At 38.5% G+C, this 19,916-nt stretch overlaps 2 protein-coding genes across 6 annotated transcripts; one reads left to right on the forward strand and one right to left on the reverse strand.

Annotated features, from left to right (window-relative positions):
• Positions 1-743: 743 nt before the first annotated feature.
• Positions 744-12,898, reverse strand: Tsp74F (Tetraspanin 74F). The gene is made up of 7 exons (XM_003702185.3): positions 12,654-12,898; positions 5,329-5,424; positions 4,460-4,654; positions 4,220-4,390; positions 3,293-3,385; positions 2,299-2,439; positions 744-1,169 (listed from the first exon to the last, which is right to left on the reverse strand). The coding sequence occupies exons 2-7, from the start codon at positions 5,404-5,406 to the stop codon at positions 1,122-1,124; spliced, it is 726 nt and encodes a 241-aa protein (XP_003702233.1). The 5' UTR covers positions 5,407-5,424; positions 12,654-12,898; the 3' UTR covers positions 744-1,121.
• A 2,832-nt stretch (positions 12,899-15,730) lies between these two features.
• Tdrd3 (Tudor domain containing 3) lies at positions 15,731-19,404 on the forward strand. 5 transcript variants are annotated; one of them, XM_012282921.2, is made up of 12 exons: positions 15,734-15,859; positions 15,991-16,325; positions 16,428-16,512; positions 16,579-16,778; positions 16,848-16,995; positions 17,096-17,329; positions 17,420-17,553; positions 17,628-17,873; positions 17,936-18,590; positions 18,671-18,784; positions 18,859-18,958; positions 19,040-19,404. In XM_012282921.2, the coding sequence occupies exons 2-12, from the start codon at positions 16,285-16,287 to the stop codon at positions 19,204-19,206; spliced, it is 2,124 nt and encodes a 707-aa protein (XP_012138311.1). In that variant the 5' UTR covers positions 15,734-15,859; positions 15,991-16,284; the 3' UTR covers positions 19,207-19,404. The 5 variants fall into 5 exon arrangements, with proteins under 5 accessions (XP_012138313.1, XP_012138311.1, XP_012138312.1 ...); XM_012282922.2 differs by having other exon boundaries at positions 16,926-16,995; positions 19,037-19,404; XM_012282920.2 differs by having other exon boundaries at positions 15,736-15,859; positions 19,037-19,404.
• Positions 19,405-19,916: the final 512 nt, after the last annotated feature.

Consider the following 19,916-nt stretch of genomic DNA (forward strand, 5'->3'; position numbering starts at 1 on the left):
CTCGGTCCATGGGTGTCTTTCTATCGGAGATTCGCGTACCGGCTGTTTCCGAAACAAAAGCTATATACGCTCTCTCATTACCGAAGATTGTAGCCACGTTACTCGACTTTTTTCCATTTCCAGCAGAACACAAGCTACGATGGAGAAAACGAGGAAAATAGGACCGGCTCTTTTGCTTCTTCCTCGAATTCTAGCTGCAACCATAATGAACGCCACAGACGCTATGTGCATTAGATGTACAGTACGATAAATTAAAAAAAATTGTGGAACTATATTTATAGAAATGTGGAATAGTCGATACACCTCTATGAAATTCTTGCTTCGATAAGAACAAATTTATCTTTGGATTATTATCGATTTGTTTGTTAACTTTGTTTAGGTGGAATATCACGTCCTGTGTACGGACGGGCAAATCGTTCAAAGAGAATTATTGCATGCATGTCCATTTCGGTGGATGAGCGAGATGTGTTGAATGCAAGGGGGAATATTTGAACAGGGATCGTGAAAGGGAAAACGCCCTGACGCATGCACGACCCGCTAACAAAATTAACCAACGATCGAGTGTCCTCGGCAAAATCAACGGTGGAAAATTCGATGAACTTCGTGATAGCGTAGGGAAAGTATTCAGATTTAGAAGAGAAAGCTTGGTTCGTGAAAGGTCTGTCGTTTGCTACAGCGCGAACGAAATTTAACGAGACGAATATATAAAATTGCCAGGAGTAAACCTTGAAATGCAGTTTCGGTGATCTTTGTACACGTTTGTTTATTTAATACACGTATAAGGTACATATCTGCGTTACCATACAAATTACACGTAATACGCTATGTAATTAAACGAGAATACTCAAAATGTTTCTTATAAATTACAAAAGAAAAATAAAGGGAAAAGTCGTAAGAGGTACAAGTAATTCTAAGCGTAACAAAAATGGTGAAATCTGTACATTGGAAAGTAGATGCGCGTGAAGATGCATTTTGATTCTCGTACTTCAGCTTAGGTTCACTCAAATGACGATGATTATGAATTCATGAGTCGCTCGAGGACGGCTGACATATCCACTTCTTCTTCGTTAACTCGACGCTGAAGAACGAAGCTGCCTTTACAGCACACAACTCTCTTGTGTTCATTCTATCATCTTGAAGAGCGCGCAAGAGAATATCATACCGAAGAACTGCAACATTCAAAATTACCAGACGTTAAAATGGAAAATTGACTCTCTTGATACTAGAATTAATAATTGATTTATATTGCCGCTTGTGGAAGTACTACGCGTAGAATTACCGCGCGTTATATTGCCATTTGTGGAAATACTACGTGCTGTATTACCACGCGTTATATTGCCACTCGTGGAATTACTACGCGTAAAATTACCACGCGTTATATTGCCACTCGTGGAATTACTACGCGCAGAATTACCACGCGTTATATTGCCACTTGTGGAATTACTACGCGTAGAATTACCATGCGTTATATTGCCACTCGTGGAATTACTACGCGCTGTATTACCACGCGTTATATTGCCACTCGTGGAATTACCACGCGCTGTATTACCACGCGTTATATTGCCACTCGTGGAATTACCACGTGTTATATTGCCACTCGTGGAATTACTACGCGCTGTATTACCACGCGTTATATTGCCACTCGTGGAATTACCACGCGCTGTATTACCACGCGTTATATTGCCACTCGTGGAATTACCACGTGTTATATTGCCACTCGTGGAATTACTACGCGCTGTATTACCACGCGTTATATTGCCACTCGTGGAATTACCACGCGCTGTATTACCACGCGTTATATTGCCACTCGTGGAATTACCACGCGTTATATTGCCACTCAAGGAGTTACCATGCGTTATATTACCGCGCTCAAAATTACCAGGTGTTATATTGCCATTCGTGGAGTTATTACGCACTGTATTATCACGCATTATATTTCCTCGCGTTATATCGCCGTGGCTGAAATTACTACGCATGGAGTTGCAATTTTAAATTCTTTGTATTGAATTACCACGCGTTCAATTACCAAGTGTTGAAGTACCACTTGTGATATTGCCGAATTACAAAATAAATTTTATTGTGGCACTCGGCTTCATTATGAACGTACCAGTGAATCAACAGTCAAATGATCTCAAACTTCAGATTACTTTGGATAATAAACAATTTTCCATCGATATCGGATTTAACGAGTGCGCATAAAAGGAAAAGTGTTTTGGCGGCTAAGTTAACGCGTTTCTTAATGAATTTTCACCGAAGGCAGATTCGATTAAAATGCAAATGAAAAAGAGAAAGTCCCACCATCAGACACGCGACGGCAATTCCAGCGCCACCCATGATTGTTGCGTGCTTCTGCATGTAAATCTGCGTTCCATTGATGCAACCGACCAGATAGGCGTTCGAGGGATTCACTGTGTCCGGTCCAGCGCTACAGTTGAATCTCTGCAAATAAAGATCGATGAGGGCAACGTGAGGAAACAATTCGGCCTGAGAAAGTCGATCGAACCGGGTGAAAGCGTGAGAGGCGAAACAACTTCGAGGTCGATTAAGAGATTGCCACGGAGCGGATGCTTTTCTGGACGTAATCGATAGATCGTGACTGTTTCGAAACTCGGTGGAATCGTTTGTCGGGTCTTTCCTGATTGTTTCGAGTAGATTTACGAATGATTTCAGTCAGATTCGAGTCACGAGACAATTATACCTTATTACACATAATGAGGGAAGCGGTATTCTTGGTCACGTGTGGATACGTTGTGCATGCAGTATTAGATTAGTAGTAAATTATTATACACTGCTATACCACTATAAATATTTCATAGTATCAATAACTATCATTTTTCATTAAAATTGACTTAAAGTTACAACGCTTTCTTGTGAAACGTTTAATCACAATTATCAACAGTCGATACAATTAGAGATCTGTTAAACCGGCCGAAGGTATCTTTGCAATTAAATAAAAAGTCCGAGAGACTTTCAGTTTTCAAATCGTTTTCACTTACGATCTCTCGTGAAAGTACCCACTCGAAATTTATGTGACAAAGATATAGAACGTGGATACTTTTGTTCGTAGACGTTCATGAATTATGGAAGCAGACGCAAATTAGAAGCAAGCTTTTATACCAGACAAATTCAGTTTTCTCGTCAGTTCTTCAAATATAATTGAATCCCATGAAGGTAATAACGCTAGACGGACGAGGTGCACGAGTAGCATAAATCACTAATTACTGCAATTACATATGCACGGATTCGTCAACGGTATCCGAAGAACGAGCTCGTTAAGAAAATTAAGGCTTACCTGGTTAGGTTGTATCTCGCGACAGCAGCTCTGTGGCACGTTCAGTCCCTGAGTTCCCCAGTCTCTCCAACCGTTTACACCGCAGCAGTGGAGCTGAAATCGAGACGCAAAAAAAGTCGTCAGACGCCAACCTACTTCAAATTATATAGAATTAATCGCGTGAAATTTTTTTAACGCTTCAAACGAATTTCTTTGCCTTTATTAGGGTGACGAGGGCATAGGCTTTGATTTTGGGGGAAAGTTGGAAATTTTCATATTTTAAATTTCTAAATTTTTCAAGTTTTTGCACTCCCAAATTTCTGAAAGCCCCAAATCTACAAATCATTGGATATTCAAGATTTCAAATTTTTAAATCTCAAATCTTTACGTTCCCAAATTCCCACATTCCCAATTCCCACATTCCCACATTCCCCAATTCCCACATTCCTCAATTCCCACATTTCCCAATTCCCACATTCCCCAATTCCCACATTCCCCAATTCCCACATTCCCCAATTACCAACTCTCCAAATTCCCAAATCTCCAATTCCCACATTCCTCAATTCCCACATTCCCTAATTCCCACATTCCCCAATTCCCACATTCCGCAATTCCCACATTCCGCAATTCCCACATTCCCCAATTCCCACATTCCCCAATTCCCACATTTCCCAATTCCCACATTTTCCAATTTCCACATTCCCCAATTACCAACTCTCCAAATTCCCACATTCCTCAATTCCCACATTCCCTAATTCCCACATTCCCCAATTCCCACATTCCGCAATTCCCACTTTCCTCAATTCCTACATTCCTCAATTCCCACATTCCCCAATTCCCAACTCTCCAAATTCCCAAGTCCCCATATTTCTCTAACTCCCAAATACCTAAACTCCCAAATCCCCAATTCTACAAGTCCCTAACTATAACGCTCTCAATCCTACTCACCGTGGATTGCGTAGTGTCCCACGCGTCCCTGACAGATTTACGACTATCATAAACCCTCATCGAACTAGCCATCTCTCTTTCGAGGCCCTGCACCAGCTTCTCACGGAACACGTACGCGAGCACTCCGCCAATTAACATCGTCACGAACAAAAGGAATACGATGATGAAGTACTGAAATCATAATCACATCACGTTTATTCGAACTCTGGATTGATTCTAGACAGTGTATAAATATTCTACCGTAAGCAGCATGCATTTCACTTCACGAGATGCACCGATGCAACCGAAGAAGGAGATGATGGCTACGAGTACTCCGCCAGCCAGCAACACGTATATAGCACCTGTTAGCAAATCGTTCCCAACTAGCTCGCCTATCCATGGAACTTTATCCAGCAGGGCCCATGTTGCTAGTCCGACTATTGCAACTCCACCGATCTGAAAATGTAGTTGTATTAGTTGTTGGGTTATGAAGTTTATGTGGATCATGAAGTTTGTATGGATTATGAAGGTAGTGTGGATCATGAAGTTCATATGGATCATGAAGTTCATGTGGATTATGAAGTTCATGTGGATTATGAAGTTCATGTGGATCATGAAGTTGGAGAGGATCATAAAGTTCATGTAGATCATAAAGTTGAAGCGGATCATAAAGTTCATGTGGATCATGAAGTTCATATGGATCATGAAGTTCATGTGGATCATGAAGTTGGAGAGGATCATAAAGTTCATGTAGATCATGAAGTTGGAGCGGATCATAAAGTTCATGTGGATCATGAAGTTCATATGGATCAGAAAGTTCATGTGGATCATGAAGTTCATATGGATCATGAAGTTCATTTGGATCATGAAGTTCATCTGGATCATGAAATGTACTCCAAAGAATTAAATTACAACGATTGATGTATAGTTGCAAACGTAAAAAATGTTCATAGAAGAAATGATGATATAAGGGAAGAGAATTGTACTTGCTGGTTTTTCATTTGTATTTGCAAACATCTCTGAGAACAGCAAATGTCAAAACCTCCTCCTATCTCTATCTAAACGCTTTCTACGTTGCACGCAAATATACTAATCAATAATAATGACTCATGTACAAAATGGCAGCTTACAAAAATTACGAAGTTGACGAAGAACAAGGAGTACTTCATACAGCGTCCGCAGCTGTCCATTTCCGTCCCGTATCCCATTTTCGTTGCTTACTCGAGCTGCAAACAAACCGGTAAAATTAAATATACAAATGACAGATAATTGCTATGAACGCAAGTAGTGATGTAAACTTTTTTCCCAATATTCCCACAATTTCTCAAGATTGACCCTGCAAGTCGTTTTGGAAGCGAGTCCGCAATACTTAGAAAGTGTTGGAATGTTGTTTTGCAAGTGCAACAATTCCTTACAAGGATCGAACGATCGCGTAATCTTCGTCATTGTGATTCCTAAAGGCGACCAGACGTTTAGTAATTGTTTCCGCGCTGATGTCACGAGCAAGACTCTTTCATGATGATCGTCCTCAATTTTTTCCTTCCGTCGACCTACATTCTTATTAGCAATTGGTCGTGATTACCTTTAATTTTTATATCAATTAAGTGTTCGATCAACAACGCAAGTTTTGATGTTTCGAAGACCCGTTGACGTGCCAACCTGATCGATACGTATCTTATATTCCAGTAATTCGAAGACCTATCGTGTGCTCAACCTTTGTGACGACCCATGAACTTTTATTCATTCCCCTTGAATTTTCCTCGGATTTCCATATATGACCAACGCGACAACCTTGAGACTTTCACGAGTCCTTAACGCGACAATGTAAGTTGCACAATTCTGAAAAGCTGTATTTATGAAATATGTTACGACCCAGATTTCGGAAGGACGATAAAAACAGCATCCATTAAACAGATCACGCAAATCCTGTTGTTTTGATGCGCTGTAAATCAGTTTCAAGATCATCGTAGTCGATGAGTAAGCAGCGAAGCGTTTATTGTTGCATGAATCATCCACACGCGTTATTACTGTTAACTAACTCACGGATCTACGTGACGTAACAGTCGCGATCGATTTACTTTGCATATCGTGACCATTGAGCACGATCGGAAGGTAACTTTCAATCCTTATGGGACGAATTAGTTGTACACCTGTCGGCCATCATGACCTTCCTGGAGGCGTACGATGATAGCTATGAGATGTAGGTCACCTCGAAGCGTTAAAAAATGAATTTCGAGGATCGTATCTGTTAACGACTCCATATTTTTAAAGTTTCATGATGTCAATTTTGTAGACATTATCCAATTGCAGTCGCGTTATCTCGCACAATTTTCCTCAACTCGTTTGACCTAGATAAAGAAAAGTCGAGTTCGGATGCTTCGTGACAGGAAAAAGAATTACGTTGTTTACGTGAAACAACGATAGCAGCATCCTGACGCCGATATTTCGACCTTCGTTTCTCATTGACAACCATCGACTTCCTTCTTCATTTGTATCTTCGTGGAAATTATAGTATTCAAATCAAATTATAGTATTATTTTTTCGCGCGACTCGAAAAGATATTTACAATGGTTGCATCAAAAAGGTAATTACGGTGACGTAACTGAGACAATGGTAGTCATCTAAGGAATAATTACAATAAAACTGAAGTATGGATTCAAATATTGCGAGCTAATAAATTTGAGCTATTGAACTATTATCTGAATAATAAGCTAAAGAGCTTGGTACTCATTTTTAGAATTTAAAGAAAATACACCTTTGACCATCATTGTCCACACAGTAGGTAATGGTCACAACATAAAAAATATTTCTATAAGAGTTTTCATAAGTGAAAAACATCTGCAACTGACTTGCATAAATGTTATTTTACAATAAGTTCTACCCATCGTCCAATCCGACTATAATAAAAATCCATGCAACAGATACGAAGACACTTTCGTGTTCCAGAGGTCAATCGTTCCAATTACGATGCACACTGTTCATTATCCTTGATTACCCAAAGTTACATCACAATTAATGTTAGTTTACTGTGCCGGAAAACAATAAAAATACAACGTTGCGTGACATTGTCCATACGTGTCCTTGTCTATCGATTTCCTTCGTCACCATGGAAAAACGTTCTAATACCATAATCGTGACAGAAGTTTTCTAACTTGCGATCCTGATAAAGATAAGCCTTTCGTGTTCGCGACCGATGACCTTTGACCGTTATTCTCAGGTGTATAGCATTCTTTATTTACGGTAGACCCTTATGTTACCACAAAGAGTATAAGGAGTTGTAATTGGTGAATTGGAAATGAATTGAACAAATGACTTTTTTGATATTGTGAGTTTCGTGGATGAGTCTGGTAATAGAGTAGAGTATGTAATAAATGCAATGCGAGGTGATATAACGCGAGGCAAATGCGTGGTAGATATAGTACGCAAGGAGTAGGTGTGGAAAGTGGAAATATGATGCGTGACGTTTACAGCACGTGGAAATACAACTCGTGGAATTGCGACACGTAGAAATACTACACGTAGTAACTATGACGTGTGGAAATGCAGTCTGTGTAGAATTACGATGCGTAGATATACCACGTGCAGAAATACAACGCGTGGAAATACGGCGCGTGGAAGTACGGTGTGTGGCAATTACAGCGCGTGGAAATACGACTCGTGGAAATACGGCGCGTGGAGATTACAGCGCGTGGAGATTACAGCGCGTGGAAATACGGCGCGTGGAAATTACAGCACGTGGAAATTACAGCGCGTGGAAATTACAGCGCGTGGAAATTACAGCGCGTGGAAATACGGCGCGTGGAAATTACAGCGCGACAAAATACGGCGCGTGGAAATTACAGCACGTGAAAATAGGACGCATGGAAATTACAGCGCGTGGAAATACGACGCATGGAAATACGACGCGTAAGAAATACGACGCGTGGAAATACGGCGCGTAGAAATTACAGCGCGTGGAAATACGACGCGTGGAAATTACAGCGCGTGGAAATACGACGCATGGAAATTACAGAGCGTGGAAATACAACGCATGGAGATTACAGCGCGTGGAAATACGACGCGTGGAGATTACAGCGCGTGGAAATACGATGCGTAGAAATACGACGCATGGAGATTACAGCGCGGGGAAATACGACGCGTGGAGATTACAGCGCGTGGAAATACGACGCATGGAAATTACAGAGCGTGGAAATACAACGCATGGAGATTACAGCGCGTGGAAATACGATGCGTAGAAATACGACGCGTGGAAATTACAGCGCGTGGAAATACGACGCGTGGAAATTACAACGCGTGGAAATGCGACGCGTGGAAATTACAGCGCATGGAAATACGACGCATAGAAATACCATTACACCAAGTATTACTAATCATCATAATTACTTAGGCAGTGCGTGATTCTCCTACCAATGTCCTAAATCAAGACTTGCACGGTGCATGAAAAGTAATGTGTCCTTACAGTACCCAGCTATAAAAGTTAAGTTGTCAATCAGTGATAACCCCGACACTAAACTCGTCGCAAACCACGCAACAGGTAATCACTAGAAGTGTGTTAACATTGCATAACATTATGTTGGTAATGGTATTGCGATGTTGATACACTGGTTTTGCAACAGTCTGTAGAAGTTCAGTGGAGACTCGGTCACGCACCGGCATACTGGCTTAAAGGCACGTTACTGGAGAGAGAAAGTGAGCTGCTCCCTTCGTATTAAGTAATCCATGGGCGATGTAAAACGTAAAAATAATAAAACCGACCGGACCTGCATTGTGGTGACGTCACTGGACGCTTCCTTCCCCCTTCTAACACGTAATAGAAGCTGGCCGGCATGTAAGGAACTTTAATTAGGGCAGCGTAGTACCTTTTCTCGTCGCGAACGTGTCCAAGCAACTTCTACTTATCGATCACTCTCGTGAACGTCGTTACCGGCCTTATTACTCTCATCTAACGAAACGACGCACTTTCTATTTTGTCTTGGCTGATAGGTAGATGTTTAATGATAATTAAGACTTATCTCAATTATCACATTCCTTTCATATTTGCAATCGTCATTATAGGATTCAGATTCCTGGAATTATGGGATTAGGAATTAGGAATATTTACTGGGGTTAGGAACATTTACGAGATACTGATCTGAGATTTTGGTTCAGAGATAGTAATCTGGAGATATTTTAGGGTATGGACGATTTTTATATTAGTTGTATTCTTGGATCATTGGATCTGAAGTCTTGGAGCATTGAGGTAACAAGGTATTTAATGGAATATAGAATACAATATAGATCTCCTTCCTCCCATTCCAAATACGGCGCGTGGAAATACGGCGCGTGGAGATTACAGCGCGTGGAAATATGGCGCGTGGAAATACGGCGCGTGGAAATACGACGCGTGGAAATACGACGCGTGGAGATTACAGCGCATGGAAATATGGCGCGTGGAAATACGGCGCGTGGAAATACGGCGCGCGGCGGTTACAACGCGTGGAAATACGGCGCGTGGAGATTACAGCGCGTGGAAATACGGCGCGTGGAGATTACAACGCGTGGAAATACGGCGCATGGAAATTACAACGCGTGGAAATACGGCATATGGAGATTACAGCGCGTGGAAATACGGCGCGGAGGAATACGGCGCGTGGAGATTACAGCGTGTGGAAATACGGCGCGTGGCGATTACAACGCATGGAAATACGGCGCGTGGAAATACGACGCGTGGCGATTACAACGCGTGGAAATACGGCGCGAGGAGATTACAGCGCGTGGAAATACGGCGCGTGGAGATTACAGCGCGTGGAAATACGGCGCGTGGAGATCTATATTGTACCGTATTTCCACGCGCCATATTCAGAATGAGAGGAAGAAGGTCTATATTAGAATCTAGTACTGTTATGATGTGGACACATTTGGATCCATGGATATTAGATTTAGGAGTATCTGGATCAAGTGATGGTCTGAGAGTATTAGAGTCCTGTAGTCTAAACAGATCTAGGTGTCTGAAGAGATACATTTGAACCTAGATCAAATCTAAAGATCGTCAATTGATCGAGGTTATAGAAAACATGTATCAGTGTGTTGGCGGTGCCGGTCACCGATGACCCCCAATTGCAGTTAACGTGTTAACAAGTGAAATCGAGAAGAAGTAATGGTAGACGCAGCAAGCGTCATCATAACCAGAGCCCAGTGATCGTAATATATAATACGGAGCATATAAAACCAGACGACCTCGGTTCCAACGTAACTTTCGACCGACTGAAAGGATCCCTCCCTTTGGCTTTTTCTTCGATCGTTTTTTTTTTCGCCTCTTAGCCGGCAACCCTTCTTTCCTTTGTAGGTCAGACTTCTCCATGTTATAACGTACCTTTCAGCGGATACCGTTCGATCGTATCGCCGCTATGAAATAATATTTTCGCTCTCGCGTTCATCGATTTCGATTCATACGACGATACAAACGGTCTATATTTAACCTGCAGTCAATTAGATTCAACGGGTTCAATAGTTTTTACTTGTAACCCATAACAAGTTCACTGCCGCAGGGGAATTGGGCGTGCGTAGCCAGACATCACTTTCACGTTATTAATCAATATTAACCTCGTTAATTAACCAACTCCTTTTGAAATTTTCGGAATTTAATTTATACTGTTTGCTTTCTCTTTTTCAAGTGCTCTTATTTAATCACTCAATTAGTATTTAATTACTTAAAACTCAAGAAGTCGTTTTGTACATAGGAGAAATGTATTTTTAACGATTTCTTAGTCGAGAAAAAATCGCTCTAAAGCAGAATGTTTCACCAAGGTTCCGTTGATTCTCCAGTCGTTACGTTCCTTCTCCGGCATAATTTAACGGGCTAGACGTTTAGCAAACGATGCTTGGCAAATGTCTCCGGAGAAAACGATTCTCGTGAAGTCATGACTCCGCGACGTAAAATGGGCGTCTTACTGTGCGTCAATGATGCAGGTATACACGATGATGTCAATTTCGATAGTTTGTTTCCATTTTATGAGTCATACGTTACTATATTCTACGTTGTAATATACTGAAGTCTTATACACTTTTTTATTAAAAGAGACATTACGGTTTTAACGATATAAGATTATACTATTACTCTCGTTATATTGCCTTGGGCAAGAGCTGATTACTTTCTCTTTTAATATTGCGGTAGGCACGTTTACAACAGGTGAATATGCGATCGTAAATTTAGTATACGTGTGGTATTCGACACATGGTGGATACAACGCATGGTGAATACAATGAGAAATAAATGCAATGTGTGGAATTCAATATATTGCGAATACAACATGTGGAATTCAATATATTGTGAATACAACATGTGGAATTCAATATATTGCATATACAACATGTGGAGTTTAATATATTGCAAATACAACATGTGGAATTCAATATATTGCGAATACAACATGTGGATTTTAATATATTGCGAATACAACATGTGGAGTTTAATATATTGCGAATACAACATGTGGAGTTTAATATATTGCGAATACAACATGTGGAATTCAATATATTGCATATACAACATGTGGAATTCAATATATTGCGAATACAACATGTAGAATTCAATATATTGCGAATACAACATGTGGAATTCAATATATTGCATATACAACATGTGAAGTTTAATATATTGCAAATACAACACGTGACGAATGCAACGCGTAGCAAATACAACGTACAAGAACACAATAATGAAAACAACCCTAATATGATGTGTGAATACACAAATTTACAACGTGTCGAATATAATGTATGAATACAACACATGACGAATACAACCCATAGCAAATGCAACATATAAGAACACAATAACAACCCATACCAAATATGATGTGTGAATACATCAAATCCAACACGTGGCGAAGTGTGAAGATAACACTCGAAAATACGAATGATAACTCATACTGAGTCATGCAATAAGAATGCAAACTACGCATCCCCAACAAATTAAAACCTGAATCAAACCTAAATAATCGCAGTTATGTAAATCGTGCCATACTGCAGTCCCCTACAACGCATTTACAACGCACAGATAAAGTCGCGACAAACGTACGCTCGTAACAATATGGATGCTGGAAAACCTCTGGTCAAGATTTATGACCACATTCATCTTCCCCATTTTTTTTCTCAAATATGTACTTTTCAACGCATGCGCCATGTTTGTTAAACATTTCGATCGAACGATCGAAATCGTAATCCTGTTCGCGCGCCGTATGTCGAAATCGAATTGGAGCGTTACCACGCTTCATAATCCACGAATTATCGAGATTGCACTTCCTGATGAATTTTCCTTTGTCCGAAAAAAGCTGAGCAGGAATTCGTCATCGATAAATTTGCAGACTCGACGCTTTGAATAAATAGAAAATTTTGAACTGGTTACAGGTCGATCGCCTTACAGATATACGTTGGAACGCATAACCGGGAAAGTCGTTAAAGGGTTTCTACTCACATCGTGTCGTATGCCGAGCACCCTATTTCGTTCTCACAGAGATAAACAATTTCCTTTGTCGATGAAACGTGACACCGTTTCGCGTAACACTGCTCTGACTGTTGCTCGTTAATACGATAAAAATCACTGACCGATTTGTTTCACGATTTTCGTTAATTGGCACGTTAACCTCTCGGACACGAAGCTGCGACTCAAGTATCGTTGTGGACACGCGCGATTTCAGGCCGGGTCTGAGTGAAACTGAAATGGTAAAACCGACTCGAGTTCTCTCTTTCTCCCCCTGTTTCTCCCTCTCTCTCTTACAACGCTTTCTGTGTTGCTCGGTCTCCTTGATTATCTCCCTCTCTTTCACATATTATTTCTCTCCTCGTTCCCTGTTAAATGCTCTGTCCTACTCCTTTTACCTCTCGCTCTATGTTCTTATTCGAATCTCCCTTTTCTACCGCGAGTCATCGTTTACCATACTGTACCTGTGTGTACACAACGCAGTCTTCGCTTCTATGTGCCGCGTGTACCCATTGTACCATCGGACGTGCGGAGAATCCCGGGGAGGGAGCTACCGAAAGTGGGGTACAACGCCGGGAAAAATCCGGCTATCCCCACATTTGCAAATTTAATATTTTGCTATTCTTCTTGGGATCGGAGGATTTTCAAATTTGGGGAGTTTGAAATTTGGGAAGGTTGGAATTTGGAGAGTTTGGAATTTGAGGAGTTTGGAACTAGAGGAGGTCGAAATTTGGGAAACTTGGAATTTGGGGAGCTTGGAATTTGGGGAGTTTGGAATTTAGGGAATTTGGAACTTGCAGAGTTTGGAATTTTGAGAATTTGGAATTTGAGGAGTTTGGAATTAGAGGAGTTTGAAATTTGGGAAACTTGGAATTTGGGAAGCTTGAAATTTGGGGAATTTGGAACTTAGAGAGTTTGGAATTTGGAGAGTATGGAATTTGGGGAATTTGGAATTGGGGGAGTTTGGAATTTGGAGAACTTGGAATTTGAGGAGCTTGAAATTTGGAGAATTTGGAATTTGGGGAATTTGGAATTTGGGGAATTTGGAATTGGGGGAGCTTGAAATTTGGAGAATTTGGAATTTGGGGAATTTGGAATTTGGGGAATTTGGAATTGGGGGAGCTTGAAATTTGGAGAATTTGGAATTTGGGGAATTTGGAATTTGGGGAATTTGGAATTTGGGGAATTTGGAATTGGGAGAGTTTGGAATTTGAGGAGTTTGGAAATTTGGGAGCTTAGAATTTGGGAAATTTGGAATTTGGGAAACTTGGAATTTGGGGAGCTTGGAATTTAGTGAATTTGGAATTTGGGGAACTTGGAATTTGGGGAATTTAGAATTTGAGGAATTTGGAATTTGAGAAGCTTGGAATTTGGAAATTTGAAAACAATTAATTTAACAAGCTAAATGAGGAATTTAGAAATCCGCATGTTTTCGCACTACACGACCCAAAATTGAAGCAAACGGAATGCGCTTTCCACAACATTTCTAACAATTTGAAGAAAGTCAACATTGCACCAGATTGTACATGGCGTCTCTAGTCATTGCGTGTGAAATATATGCACCAAGATACATCTCGTATTCTCGTAGCGTGCCAGATGAAGTACCCTCGTGTAGCTAGTAGATATCAAGTATGTAGGTACTTTTATATGGGACACTAATCTGACAATGAGTAAGGTCTCCGTTGTCGCCAACTAGTCCGCATATCGATGTAGCCATTTATTTCAATTGGTCGATATTCGCTATATTTCGTGCACCTTTCTATCTGTCTCTTGGTTTAATACATTAACTACATCGTAGAAATGTTCATAAGTTTTTAAATACATAAAAATTAATAATATAAGTAGCATGTCTTTTAATAATAATTTGCTATATTCTGATATTACAATACTAGTAGATGCAACCAAAAATATTCCATTAACGATATAAAGTAAAAAGTTAGTTGATTTCGTACAAGAAGTAAACTTCTACTGCAATATAACGTGCAGAAACACAATCGTATCGGTACACGATAAAATAACTCATGGATGTGATTACATGTGATATAATACAACTCACATCACAACGTATGTACATATACATGAATATACATATGTGTGAATGTGAATATCTGTAGGTAGACAAAAACAGGTTCTTTTTTATTATCGATTTCGTAATTCATGTTAATCCTTATAAATAGCAGCAACAAGTTGTATATCGTGAGCATAATTTAATTAATGCGTGCGAGTGATAACTTCATTTCGCAAAAAAAACATAAATGTCCCCCGATGTTATTTATATCCAGACTGGCCTACCTTCACGATAAGGTTATATTTAAATAGTGTTTTTACATTTGAACAATTGTAAATTGTTGGTGAAATATGGGTGGGTCTTGTTCTTAATCATGCCTATATGCTTCCGTCATCTCCTAAGTTAGTCCCTATCTGATCTAATTCCATCGTTGTTCAAACGGAGCTCCACCCGAGCAATAATCGTCAGCTCAAATTGGACCGATCAGCAGTTAATGACTTTTTTATACTTCGTTACTATAGAGGTTGTCGGTGATAGTGACCTCTCGTGAAACTACCGTAATTGGTTTACGAGCGTTATTACAGGTTTCTGCTTCGTTTTTCAACGTTTCAACCACGCACAATTTATGCATTCTATATTATTCTCCTGATACTAAAATTTTAGTCAATTTACATATGAGATTTAATTTATGTATGTAGGAATAGCGGCTGTACAATCGATGGAATTTCAAGGATTCGAAGAACGCTGCTCTCACAATTCGCTGAAACATGATTTTAGAACTTGATGCGTAAAACGTGACCTATTTTCTGCTCGTGCAATCATTTTCACTATCATTCTTAAATAATCTACTACATGCAATTATACCAATCTGTACAAATTGTTCTTTGCGATCTCTTTTGAAATCTCTATTACATTATTAGTTTCACTTTGCACTTATTAAACACAATTACTTTTAGAATTTGTTTCATTACATAACCTCTCTCATATTTATACACAACTTTACACTTTTATATTATTTAAATTTTTTACAAGCATCTATTTTATTTAATTGCTTTCTTTCAGACAAAATACCGTTAAATTTTTTAATAAATAAACAACGAAGAAGAAAAATAAATTGTGTATACGTGTAATTAGTAAAATGAGCACATAAGCGAAAATTGTGTGTCTGCAATGCTGAAAGATTCCACGATAGGTAATTTGTTGCTAATTATTAAAGTAATGACAATGCCAGTGTTTAAACAACAAACGATGTATCGATAGTGACGTATTACTGTACAATACCGATATATCGATCTTAAAATCACGGTAGAATAAATGTTCAAGATGGTGGCAGAAAATTGGAGGTTCCATAGGCGCGGTTCCTTTTGTTCGTTACTTCGAAGAAGCAGGTGGCATCAAACCGTATAATAAACGGTGTTCGATACCTGCGAAAGCATTCGATTTTGGTTTTATAGTCGTCGATTTTTCAAAAACATATTTCCTATTGGTTTACACGTCAGCTGACACATGTTTATGTACAAGTTGAATACATGCATGTAACGCTCATGAAATTTCTCCTAATAAAGTTGGCAAACTGAACCGATTGTTTCTTTGGAAAAATTTGCCTCAAAAAACAAAATGACTGTGGATATTATGGAAAAGTTAAAGGATAAGGGGTGGTGCGTATAGAAACTAATACATGGTGATGTTTGTTAAAACTGTAAAGAACAAAATATCTTTTTAAATTTGGATACATAAATATATATGAACATTTTAATTAGGTACATTACAGACCATGGTTATACTATTGCGAGTGACTCTGGAAATATTACTGACTTGCAAAAGATCGTTAAACGATTATTGGATGTAAGTATATTAAATTTTGGCTTATAGACATAACGATATACTTTTATTTCCTTACTTCTTGTGTAGCTCGATTTAAGAGAAATTGGTAGTGGACTCGGAGATATTAATCAGGGTAATATTGTGTTGCAAATACAAAAATTACGTAATGTTGCTGCCCCTAAAAACAATGAGGAATCGCGTGCAGCTCCACGTTTATTGAAATTATTTTTAACCGATGGTAAAAATAATTATCAAGCTGTAGAAGTTGAACATATTTCATTTTTGAGGTAAAAATTGCATGCTTGTATCATTTATATAGAAAGCAAGTACGTTTAATGGAACTAATTATATTGTAGTTTAAATACACCTCCTGGGACAAAAATATTGCTTGGGTTGGGTAGTTTACCAATGTCTCATGGAATTATCTTACTTAGACCATCACATATAGCACAAGTGCTTGGAGGAAAAGTGACGAATCTTGTGGAAAAATGGGAACTGAACAAAGTAGGTTACTTGATTTAGTGTTCGGTTAAGAGTCTTGTCTCCAAACTGCTGAATGTGAATGTATTAATATACATGGAATTCAAATCTCCTTTTACAACAGAAATTGGCATTGCATACAAGAGCAAGGTCTACAGAAGAAGGTGGACCACCACCGTGGATACCATTTGGAAAAAAGATTATAAAAGTTTCTGAACATGATAAAAATTTTAAAGCTTTAGCTGAGAAAGAAAAAGCTAGTAAAGAAAATGCAGAGTTTGAAGCTCAACGTAAGGATGCTATAGCAGAAGCTGCTAAGCAAGGTAGCAAGAAAGTATTTGGTGGTGGAAACAAACAGGTATATTACATTAAGGACTAACAAAGAGATGGATATCAAGGTGATCATGAGCATTCTGCAGCTTCTTAAATTCATACATTTATTTCACAGCTTTTAGATTACAGTGTACAAAAAATAGTAGACCAAGGATTTTCTGTAGAACAGGCAGAATATGCATTAAAAGTCAATCGAAATAATGTTGATAAAGCTCTGAAAAGTTTGCAAAAAGCAGACAGTAAACATAGGTATGTCTATCAGCTGCTATTTGAACAAATCGAATATTAACAACCTTTCTTACCAGTACTTTTAATCATTTCAGTACATTTAAAGAATCTCGCGAACCGCGTGAACCACGAAATAAACGATTCGAAAAGAAATCTGAAGAAAGTAAACCAAGTAGTGGAAAAATATCTCTTTTTGATTTTCTTGAAGATAAATTACCTTTGCAGTCTGAATCTGTGGAAACAAGTATTCCATCCCAGAATAGTTATACACAAAATACAGAAAATAGTCATGACAGAATTGAGTCTAAAAATAACGAAGCACCAGGCGGAAAAAGTGGAAGGTATATTTTTGTAATACGGTTGAGTATCGTGATTAAAACAATAACTAAAAATGTTTTAACAGAGCCCAAAAAGGTGGACGTGGATATCAAGTACCCCCAAGGCATTCAGAAGAAAACAGGAGCAGTAAAAAATCAAATTTTAATAGCATTGCAACTCCACAATTTTCTCAGTACAATGGAGGAAACCATTCCCAACAAAATAAGCCGCCAAGATTCCAACGGAATCAAGACAGTCATAATCACCCTCAACAAGATACTGGAATTAAAACGTATCAGAAATCTCAATCTAACGATTCCCGAACTTCCGGTATACACGCGCGTACAGACGGAACAAATATTACCAATGCTAGTAATTATTATAAAGCTCCACAAGATCAACAGGGAAAAAGTTTTGGTACTAGCAGGAATTATAATCATCATGAGCTTGATGCCAGGAATAGGCAAACTTATGATGCTTCTTACGGTAGGCATAATCGAGCACAAGAAGATGGAACACATAGAACTTACCCTCCGAGTACAACTGATAAAAATTACAAAAACCAACTGAACAGATTTCAACCGAATGACAATTCCGGTGGTAAAGGGACTATTGGACCCAACGGCCAAAGAGGTCCAAATCAATACAGTAACAATCAAAATGCGAATGTTTCTGTTGGCAGTACTTGGGTTTGGCGAGTAGGTGACAAATGTCTAGCCAAATACTGGGAAGATAACAGGGTAAAGTAATACATCTATGTGCGTGTTAAAACATTAATTTATTCTTTATAATTATTTTAATTGATATTTCTAACATACAGTATTACACCGCGAAAGTAACCGGTGTATCCGACAGGACATGTGTTGTTCAATTCAAAGGATTTGAGAACTATGAAGAAGTGCTACAAGTGGACTGTTTACCTTTAACAAATGATGTACGTAGAATAATCTTAATTTTATCATTTGTTATGTAGAACAAGTAATAAACATTTTGTTTTAATTACATTAGCATCAAGTTGCTCAAGATTACGCGTTGGATCAAAAGCAGTTGGATCAGCGATTTAATAACAGACAACTTCGTTACGATCAAACACAAAATCATATAACTGGTAAATTAATGAAAGATAGATATTTCTGTTTTTCTTAAAATAAGTAAGAACTTACTTAATTCATAAAAATTTTTATAGCAGGAATGGAATTTCGTAGAGGCGGAAATGGAGTCGTTCCGGCGAATAAAACTGGTGGTTATAATAAGAAACGTAATCAGCAACGAAGTACACAGCCCATTTATCAACCTCCAGCACAACGATGCCAGAACTCTATGCCTATGAATACTCCGAACAATACCTTACTTTAATGTAACATTAAAGTTTTTAGCGAAAGTACTGAACTTCACTAAATTATTGATTGTAGTTGTGTTATTTTTGAAAATTGACCTTATAAGAAAAATATGGCATACTTTTTATGTATGGTGGTTTAAGTCAATAGGTCAATAGTTTAAGACGCGACATGAATAAGTCTTGTGCCACAAATAACTCATAAATTAAACATCTAATATGTGTATAATTATATCCTTCATTTCCTTATGTACTGAAAGTGAAACTAATGGCTAAAAACATTAATGTAAGGTATTTATTATATTACCTAGACATCAAAATATTTATATTGTAGAATAATTGCATACTAATAACAAAAAAAAATAATGCAGCATTTCGATATTTCATCCATTTTCGCTAAAACATTAACATTCAATCCAAATGCATAATGTAAAAATTGTGCTGTATATTATTTGTAATTAATTTGTAATTGTAGATATTTAGAGTAAATTACAGTTGTGAAAAAAATATGTTTAAATTTATAAAAATTGTTTCTCATTTGCTGGCTCAGTATCTGTTACAATGCATTTTTCTTTCGTATCATTCAGAAAGCTCCCGTACTATTTTCGTATCGCTTTCTATCGATTAAAACATGTTTTTATGTTATTTATTTGAGACGCATATATAAATGCGCAACTGTTTGATTTCAATAAACAAATCTGCAACTCTAATCAGCGTTGGATGTTTCATC

Source organism: Megachile rotundata, chromosome 12, assembly GCF_050947335.1.
Source record: "Megachile rotundata isolate GNS110a chromosome 12, iyMegRotu1, whole genome shotgun sequence".
In the NCBI taxonomy this organism is placed as follows: domain Eukaryota; kingdom Metazoa; phylum Arthropoda; class Insecta; order Hymenoptera; family Megachilidae; genus Megachile; species Megachile rotundata.